This window comes from Antechinus flavipes, chromosome 4, assembly GCF_016432865.1.
Source record: "Antechinus flavipes isolate AdamAnt ecotype Samford, QLD, Australia chromosome 4, AdamAnt_v2, whole genome shotgun sequence".
NCBI lineage: Eukaryota > Metazoa > Chordata > Mammalia > Dasyuromorphia > Dasyuridae > Antechinus > Antechinus flavipes.
Window position 1 is genome coordinate 132,726,936 of NC_067401.1, and position 10,070 is coordinate 132,737,005.

At 35.6% G+C, this 10,070-nt stretch overlaps 1 protein-coding gene across 1 annotated transcript; it reads left to right on the top strand.

The window, feature by feature from the left end:
• The first annotated feature begins 606 nt into the window (after window positions 1–606).
• On the top strand, window positions 607–8,703 carry LOC127558803 (keratin, type I cuticular Ha4-like). The gene is made up of 7 exons (XM_051992113.1): window positions 607–1,047; window positions 1,992–2,074; window positions 2,667–2,823; window positions 3,602–3,763; window positions 3,892–4,017; window positions 5,686–5,906; window positions 8,388–8,703. Exons 1-7 carry the CDS (start codon window positions 607–609, stop codon window positions 8,701–8,703), a joined length of 1,506 nt encoding a protein of 501 aa, XP_051848073.1.
• The last annotated feature ends 1,367 nt before the right edge of the window (window positions 8,704–10,070 follow it).

The window sequence follows — 10,070 nt, forward strand, 5'->3', positions numbered from 1 at the left end:
GCTGTACCTGTCCTACAAATTATAGTCTCAGAACACTGTCTGGGTCACCGAGAGGTTATTTTATTTGCCCATGGTCACACAGTCAGTATGTGTCAGACAAAAAAATTGAACTTAAATCTTCCTGACTCCTATACCAGTTCTCTATCTACTACATCTCCCTACTTCCCATTATTGGCAAATATCAGTGACAGACGGAGAAGGCAGTTAAGTGACTTGCTTTTTTTAATCCACTCACAGATGGTTAATAATTTGAGTGATGCTGGTATGAGCGTCCCTTTTGAAGCCATCCTATGAAGCCTTGGGCCCAGTAGCAAATAATAGTTATGAGATGGGTAATAATTTAATAACAACTCAAACTACACCTTTTTTTATGGGATGAGGAGTTCTTAGGCAAGTAAATAAGCAGACTAATTAGATGTTTCTATGGAAATTGATGGAAACATTAGAAAGGAAAACATCCTGCATGTTGTAACGCCCCCTCATAGAAGGCTATATAATTGTGTGAAAAAGGAAGAAGTCTGGCTTTTGGCTTGGGGTTGGATCGTGAGGAGTATGGAGGCAGGGTAAGGAAGGCATCGAAACGAACCTGAAGCTGCCATTGACACTATGGCATCCAATTGTGGTCCCCCCAAATGCTCTTCCTTAGTTCCTTTCAAAAGCCATTCTAGGCTTCCAATTTCCAGGGCCTTCTCTGCCTGTGGCAGTTGCCAATCAAGTAGACGTCAAATCAGCCAGTGCCAGTCTAAAGCCTGTCTACCTAATGCTTGCCACCCAGTTCCCTATCGCTCTCCTATCTATCTTCTGAAAAACTTCAGGGTATTTTCCTGTCGATCCAGCTGTGGTGAGGGCAGCTTTGATAGCAATGAGAAAGAGACCTTGCAGATGTTAAATCAGCGCCTGGCTAACTACCTGGAGAAAGTGAGAGACCTGGAGCAGGAGAATGCCAACCTAGAGTGCAAGATCCGGGAGCTGCATGAAAAACAGACTCCCGTTGTGTGTCCTGATTACCTCTCTTATTTCAAGATCATAGAGGAGCTTCAGCAAAAGGTAATGATTCTCAAGTCTTTGTTCAATTTAGTTATAGGTGAAGGACTTTTGAGATAATGGTATTTGCTAGAAGTTCACATTTCTGGAAATAATGCGAATTAGCATTCCTGTAGAAGGTTTGCAAAGAGCTTTTCAGGTTATTTTATGGATATATCTAAAAGGAATTCTTGAAATAGGAATGAAAAAATATTATCTAAAGGTCATGTCCAAACTTTTAGATTTCCTCATCTTTGCAGAGGTGTCATCCACTATTGAATTAGATGACCCAGTGCTAAGTAGTAATAGCTGACAATTCTATGGATAATTAGGTAATATAATAGATAGAATGTTGTGATTCTTTGAGAAATGACTTAAACTTAGTAACAACTAAGTTCTAATATAGCCTCAGACACTTACTAGACTGTAATCCCTGCTAAGTCACTTAACCTCTATTTGCCTCAGTTTTCTCATTTTTTTTTCATAAAAATGAGAATAATAATTAATCCTCCTCCCAGAGTTTTTCAGGATCAAGTATAAGAATCAAATTATATATATATATATATATATACACACACACATATATATGTATATATGTATATATATATCACTATATAGTTCTAGCTATTAGTATTATATAGCTATTAACCTTGAAAATTTTGCTTTTAATATCTGAATTGTAAAAGTATTCTGAAATTATAAACCAAAACATGGAAATTATTAAAAGCACTAACTTTTCATTAGAGATAGCTAGTTTTTGAGTCAGAAAAACTTGGGAAGCCAGCAATATGATTCTGGACAAGTTGCCTAATCTCTCAGGGAAGTTTCCAAGATGATAATTTACTGATTAGGAAGTTCCCCACATGGATTAAACCACAGATAGTGGTTTTATCTTTAAAAGGAAAACATCTTAGAAAAAGTTTCTGGCTTTCAAATCTCATTCATTTGCACAATCTCTTAAATCCTAGATCTTGTGCACCAAAGCTGAAAATTCCAGGCTGGTCTCCCAAATAGACAACACAAAAGTGACTGCTGATGACTACAGAGCAAAGTAAGCTCACTTGGCCCCTTTCATATGTTGTTTTGTTCAAGGCCAGTCCAAGATTAAACATTCACTTGGGGACCAACTATGTCCCAATATGGATACTTGCAAGGGTTGAGGAAGAACCTTTCTTTTTCTTTTTTTGAAAAATGTTTTGTTAATATCTTAATATTGAATACAACATGACCAACTAAATTTAATTACTAGCTATAGATATCCAAATAAATTAATTCCCATGCTTAAAGAATTATCACATTTTTTAGTCATTCCCCTGGACTCTTCATTAAGGTTCAAAGGGAATCTTTCTTTTCAACATAGTTAGGAAATGATTAGTCTTCCTTTCAGGGAAATTATAGTTTGATGTCATACTGGAAAATGTGCTTGACTGTCTCTACTCATGGTCCAGGGACAATTAAGAATGAGTGTTAAAGAGTAGGGTTGAAAGACTAGAATTCACATCTAAAATATTTCACAATAAGAGGTTAGTAAACTGGAGATCCAGAGACAAACTTAAAGAGGATTTCTGCTATTCGGATTTGTTACCTTCTGTTATTGAACCAGTCTTTACTTACCCTTCTCTTACTCTTTCTTGGGTTTAAAGATATGAAATTGAAGTGTCCCAAAGGCAACTGGTAGAAACTGACATCAACAGCCTCCATCAAATTCTGAATAAGCTGACCCTGTGCAAGGCTGACTTGGAGGGGCGAGTTGAGTCTCTGAAGGAGGAACTGTTTGACCTCAAACACAACCATGAAAAGGTTAGCAAAATATTAATAAAGTTATCAGTGCCCCAAACCTCAGAAATTGTCCACTCTGTTGAGCTAGTCTTCAGAGAATAGCCTTCCCTACCAAATGTTTTTTCTTATTTCTATGTCCTTAAAGAAGAATTATTTTGACTACTTTAATATACTCAATCTGTGTCCATTTCAGCAATATAGGTATAATGTAATATACTCTTTAAAGTTGTATAAAGGATCCTATGTTGGAAAATGGACAATCCCTCTATCTTCCCATGATAAGGGGAAAGTAACAATTTTCTAACCTGACATAAAGACAGAGAGTTTCTGCATATGGGTTTATGCAATCCTGACTTTCAATTAGCAAGCTGAGAAAAGATATTTCTTCTTGCTCTAGTGCTCTATACTGTTTTATACATTGGCTGTGCTTAGAAACATTTTAAAGCCCTTAAAATTCAATCTATGGGGGAAAGAGGAGAAGAGTGAGTAAGGGGAGAGATCTTAATTCTAATCCACTATATGGTACATTTCTAGTTTAATTATACTTGCTAAGAAGTTACTCTATTCTGTTTTCCATGTAATTCAATGCCCTGATGCAAAACCCTCATCACCTTACTTTAGTTTCAGTTTTTCTAACCAATCCTTTATTCAGAATTACACTTTAAAAATTGGAAAACTCTAGATGTTGATATTAAATGGAAGCTGGAAAGAAACTGACTATTTCCAGTTATTATGCTATAAACTGTGGTAATAATCTATTCATTGAATAAGTCTTCTTTTTCTTTTCTCCTTTTTCTAGGAAGTGAATTCATTACAATGCCAACTTGGTGACAGACTCAACATAGAAGTGAATGCTGCCCCTTCTGTTGACTTGAATGAGGCACTACAAAAAATGAGATGCAAATATGAGTCTTTGGTTGAGACTAATCGCAGAGATGTTGAAGAATGGTTCAATATTCAGGTGGGCACCTAGAAATAGACAAGTACACTTACATATCCACACATATCCATACGCATTTGATCTTAGAAAAGCCTCCATCACTTTTTAATGTCATTTTTAATGTTAAAAATATATTATCTGTTTTCCAGTTGCAGGAACTGAGTCATCAGGTGATATCCAGCTCAGAACAGCAACAATGTTTCCAGAAGGAGATCTGTGATCTGAGACGCTCCATCAGTGCTCTGGAGATCGAGCTGCAGGCCCAGCACAGCCTGGTGTGTAGCCCATAGGAGTTGGCAAAGACTATTATGCATTGACTTCTGTAGATATGGCATGATTCAGTGTAGGAGGTGAGTTCAATTAACTTAGGAGCTTCCTTTGCCATCTAGTTCTTGGCATTCTCTGAAGCCAAAATGGCAAAAGATCAAAAGCTTTTAGCATTAGGGCTGGCCCTTAGTGTAGGTAGAGTCTGTGGTCATCTGGAAGCTATGATTTCATAGTACTGTAAATTTAAAGTTAGAAGGAACCTAAAAGCTCATCTTCTTTCTTTGACAAATGAAAAAGTTGATATTGATGAAGTGACTGGACCATGGTCCCATTGCATTCAAACTCATGCCTTGTAACTCCAAATTCAGTTTGATTTCCAATACATTTTCCAGAGATTCTATCTTTCTTTTCCAAACTCATTTCCTTCCCAAATGTCTAACCCAATAAGGCCTGGGATTCTACCAAATGAGCTTATTTTTATTAAGTATCTTGCAAAAGTTAAAGCTATATAAATGCTAGCTATTATTAGTCTTATTATTACTGTCATTCGCAATCCTTTAGGGTTTTCTTTTCTCTCCACATCATCTTTTAAAATACAAATATTTCAGGTTAGTAAGTTAGTAAGTCCCTATATTTTAAATTGAATGTACTGCAATGTGGTAGCACTGGCTACCTAGGGAAGGGAGAAAGAAGTAAAGAAACCCTGAAAAAAGAAGCAGTGGAGTTTTAGATGTGGAATGAAAACACCCAGGTTCAAATCTGTATCATTTTTGACAAGTGATTTAAGCTCCCTAAACCTCAATTTCCTTTTGTGTCAGATAAAAGGGTTCAATTATATGACTTTGATAGGACATTTTAGTTCCAAATTTATGATTCTAAGGAAAAAGGATATATAAAGTGGAGAGAGGGAAGTCAAAGGAAAATAAACTTTCCCAATTCACAGTGGTTCTCAGATTTGAGCCTATTTGATGAATAATGAAAGGCTACTGGGGCTCTATGGATAGAGTGTCAGGTTTGGCGTGAGGATGACCAGAGTTCAAATCCAGTCTCAGGCACTTATTAGCTGTATCACTCTGAATAAGACACTTGACCTTGTCAGACTGTTTCTTCATCTGTCAAATGGGCTGAGAAGGAAATGATAAATAACTCCAGTTTCTTTTCCCCCAAAAAATCTAATAGGTATTACAATCAGTAGAACACAACTGAAAATTACCAAACAAAAAACAAATAGATAATAAAAGTATTTAAAGCTCAAAGGAGGATTGATACCTTTTACTACAGGAAATAAGATTTAAAACCATAGGTATCATGGGTGAGGTAAATATATAGACCTCAGAGTAACCTCTGTTAAATAGTCAATTCATACCTTAAGATTTAAATTGAAAAAGCTGCATAAATTCTTTACATCACATTGCAGAAAACTTTAATCTTTCTCAGCCTTAGTTTACCCATATGTAAAATGAGATTTAAGAAGATATCCTGTATGGTTTATTCCAGCTCTATTTCTATGATCTTAAAATATAAGAAGTATGTCTACAACTCATCATTTTGAATATAGTTTAGCCTGCATTCCACATAACATCATTAAGTGGCAAAAAGAACTCTAAAGAACAACTTTTCATAATCAGCTGCTAATTTCATTTCTTTCTTTCTTTTTTTTTTTTTTTTGTCTTAAGAGAGCTTCTCAAGAAGGCATCCTGACAGAAACAGAGGGCCGCTATTCCATTCAGCTAGCCCAGTTCCAGTGTTTGATTGAGAATGTGGAATCCCAGCTGGCCGAAATCCGATGTATGCTAGACAGGCAGAATCAAGAGTACCAGGTCCTACTGGATGTGAAGTCCAAGTTGGAGTGTGAGATCGCCAGATATCGACATCTTCTGGAGAATACAGAGTGCAGGTTTGTGAAAGTAGAATAACTTCTTCAACCAATGGATTGTAGAGTGGGTGGTCCGAACTGACTGTACCTTTGGTGGCTTTTCTAGTCCTGGAGAAAGGTTTGAACAAAGTGAACTATAAGATCTTAAGGAATTACTGTGATAACCAATGGCCTATATTCATAAGAATATAATAAGAATAATTTGGGCATAATGAACATAATCACAAAGTCAGAAGTCAGGGAGAAAATTAATGCTATGCAACAAAGACAGATCAGAAAGGATTGCTTCTTTTTTCTTTTTTTCTCTATTAGGAACTGAATGACCCATATGAAAAATAAACCATCATGCTCTATAACTATTCACACAGTTTAATAACACATGTAAACCCTATAAAAAGAACCCTCCAAAATACAGCAGAAACCATTATTATCGTTGAATTATTCAGCCATTTCACAACTCTGTGAAATCATTTGAGGTTTTCCTTGGCAAAGATATTAGAGCAGTTTGCTGTTTCCTTCTCCAAACCACTTTACAGATGAGAAAATGGAGGCACATAGAGTTAAGTAACTTGCCTAGGATTACACAGCTAATAAGTATCTGAGACCAGATTTAAATTCAGAAAGATGTTTTCCTGATTTTCCAGCCCAGTGCTCTCTCTCCTGTGCCACCTCCCTGCCCCAAGAAATTCTCTAAGACTATTGATGACATCAACTTAAATGTATAATAAAAAATAATAATAAATCTGTAAAGGAAGTTTCCACATTGGAAGTTCTCTATATACAAGCTTCTTAAATTGTTGGTTGCAACCCTATGTGAAGTCTCAGAAGTAAATGTGGGAGTCACAAAATTATGTTTTATCATCAGAAAATGTTTAATTTGTATATCTATTTTATATTTATTTTGTTTACTTATATATAGTATATAAATATAAATATTGTATATATTTTGTATATACAATATTTATATTTATATACTATATATAGTATATATATTTTGTATATTTTGTATAGCTATGTACTCAATGTCATATAAAAATCCTTGGGCAAAAAGGGGTCACAGGTGGAAAAAAAGAAACCCTGTTCTATACCACTGACATCCTCAGTAAAGAAAGCACTGCACTTGGAGTCAGGAAGACCTGAGTTCAAACTGAGCCTCAGACATTTACTAAACGTGTTATACTGGACAAGTCATTTAACCTTTATCTGTCTCAGTTTCCTCATATTGTAAAATGGAAATAGAAACAATGCCTTTCTCCCAGGACTGTTGTAAGGATGAGATGAGATGGTATTTGTAAGGAGCTTTGCAAACTTTAAAGTGTCATATAAACCTTATAGTTATTGTTGTTGTGTTGCTGTATTCTTTAAATATATGTCAATGATATATTTTCTTGATATATTCTTTAATATAGATTAATTCTTTGAATATTATTATTCCATCTAAGCTCACCTGCTAAAATTTGAGATATTACTAGATTCTACAGCAAGGTGATAAATCCATGTATCAGGGATCCTACTGGGTGTCTAATCAAACCTATGGATCTTTTTTTAGAATAATGTTTTATATTAGTCTTATAAAATCTATAATTAAAGAAAAAGCTAAGTATTTCAGTTTGGGGTTAGTGAAAATAAAGATGCATTTTTTCCTTTCCAAATTCACAGATATATGAATTTATGAATCTTTTGAGGGAGGAAGTTTAGAGGCACTCTGGAGTCCAAAGATAAAGAATCCCTTATCATTGTTGTTGTTCCTCTCTCATTCTCAAAGAGGACCAGTAACATCAGAAGAGTCCACATCACTTGGCTTACAAGTCAACTGAATTTAAGTGAAATTGAGCTCTGCAAAGTTATCAGCTTCATTTTCTCCTCCAGAATCACTGGAGTCTATGGCAAGACATAGTCAGGATTAATAATGATGGCCCTGAGTGTAGTGGGAGACCCTGGTCTTTTTAAGGTCTTTCCCAGGTCTTAGACCCCATATCAAAGAGAATGGTGGAGTAATATAGCTTTGTGTTGGTAGAATGGCTCTCAACTAACCAGAATCTTTTAGTAACCTGAAGACCCCATTCTCCAGCTATGTCAAATAACAGGAATTGACCAGAATTCAATTAATTTCATTTTAATTCCAGAAATATTTATTAATTGTCTACTAGAAGCATATAAAACATTATGGTAGGCACTGGGGATACAACAATGAAATAAAAGACATTTTCTGCTCTTGAGAAAGTTACACTCTAATAGAGCCAAGCTCATAAGATAATGCTTCTTAAAACTCTCTGAAAACTATTTTTCAAAAACTTAAATCTGTTTACCTGAACCTTTATTTTAATTGTTTCTCCAGGTAAGTTGAGAACAAAAGATCAACTTGTGAAGGTGATTATTTTGCCCAAATTATGTAAAACAAAGTGTTGTTATTATCATTCTCCTCCCTTTAACAGGTTTTTTTTTTAATGTCACCAATTATTTCCCAGTAAATCCTACCTTAAATTGTATTTTGTTTTCTAGACTTCCCTGCAATCCATGTGCCATGGAATGTAAACCTTCACCTTGTATGCCTTGCAAATCCCAGACCTTGGAATGTATGACCCCAGTTGATATATCATGCAAGCCATGCAATCCTTGTGTACCTTCAGTTTGCAATACAAGAGCTAAGCCCTGCAATTTCTACTCAACCCTCCCTGCGATCCTGGCCAGAATCTATACCCTCACCCAGGAATTCCAGGATGGGAAGGTCATTTCTTCTCGGGAGTATGTACAACCTTGTTTCATCCCTCGCTTCCGAGCCCACTTTGTCAATGGAGACAAAGAAGGCATCAGCTGAATGAATGAGATGATAGTACATATCCCATTTACAATATTTCAAAAATACTGCCTTCTCTGTCCCCTTGAAGATTTTCAGTATCTAACTTCTATAGTGTACTTGCATTATAAGCTTCAGATTTTCCTACTCTTCAATATAAACTCATAATATCCTAGATTTAGATAAAAGCATAGATCAGAGTTTAGAGATTATCTAGTTCAACATTCTTATTTTTCAGAGGAGGCTGGGATCCAGAAAGCTTGTTATCTGCCCAAAGGCAATAAATTTAATTTGATTCAATTCAATGAGCATTTATTAAGCATCTACTGTATGCTAAACATTGTACTAAATGTGAAAGTACAAGCAAAAGTAAAACAATAATAATGATGATAATATCTAGCATTTATAAAGCACTTAAAGGCTTGCAAGGTGTTTTACTTATTTATTCATTAAATAGTCACAATTCTATGATGTTAGCATGGCATGCCTACAACAGAGTAGATGTTTAGTGTTTATTGAATAACTGATGTTGATGCTGTTATTAAAGTCCATTTTACAGATAAGGAAACTGATAGACACAGAAAGTAAGTGACATGCTCAGAATTGCACAGATATTACATGTCTAAGGCAGGATTTGAACTGACTCAAGTACTACAATCTATCCACTTTATTGTCTAGCTGCCCTAAAGTCTTTGCTTTGAAGAAACCTGTTGTAGTTATAAAAGAGGATGGACTTTAGAGTCAGAGGATGTGGTTGTGCATCCAATTCAATTAATTGCCACCTGTATGCTCTTGAACAAATCATTTCCTGTCTCTGGGCTATAAAACACGTCTGCAATGGCAATAAACACAAACTATGGGCAAAGCCAGTTGAGGGAAAGGGGGTGGAGTGGAGAAGGAGGGTATTGCATCCATAAGAGTCAAAGCTCAGAAACAAAGACAGCTCATCCATTGGACTCCAAATCTGACAGATGACCTGAAGCATCTTTGTTATTGTCTCAATAAATTACATTTCTTTGGCCAAGCATTTTGTATACACATGTGCCCTAATAGCTACTTAATAAATACCCAGAATGATGGACTAGGTTGTTCAACTTCACAGATACCAAGCAACCCACCCCCCCTTTTGCATATCCAGGTCTTGTTTATTTACCTCCACACCGAAGCTGGTCAGACAAGTTCTTTCACAAGAATTGTTTTTGGCCATGACACAAGAAGATGAAAATATAAAATTAGATATTCCAAACTCAACCTCCCAAGTAGCTCTTTTAATAAAGACTGGGTGTGTGATTTTATGTTTATTGGGAACTCCTGGATGTGTGCTGGTCATTATCTTCTAGTTTTAGAGAATTACTTAAAACACTGAGAGGTTAAATGTCTTCTCTAGA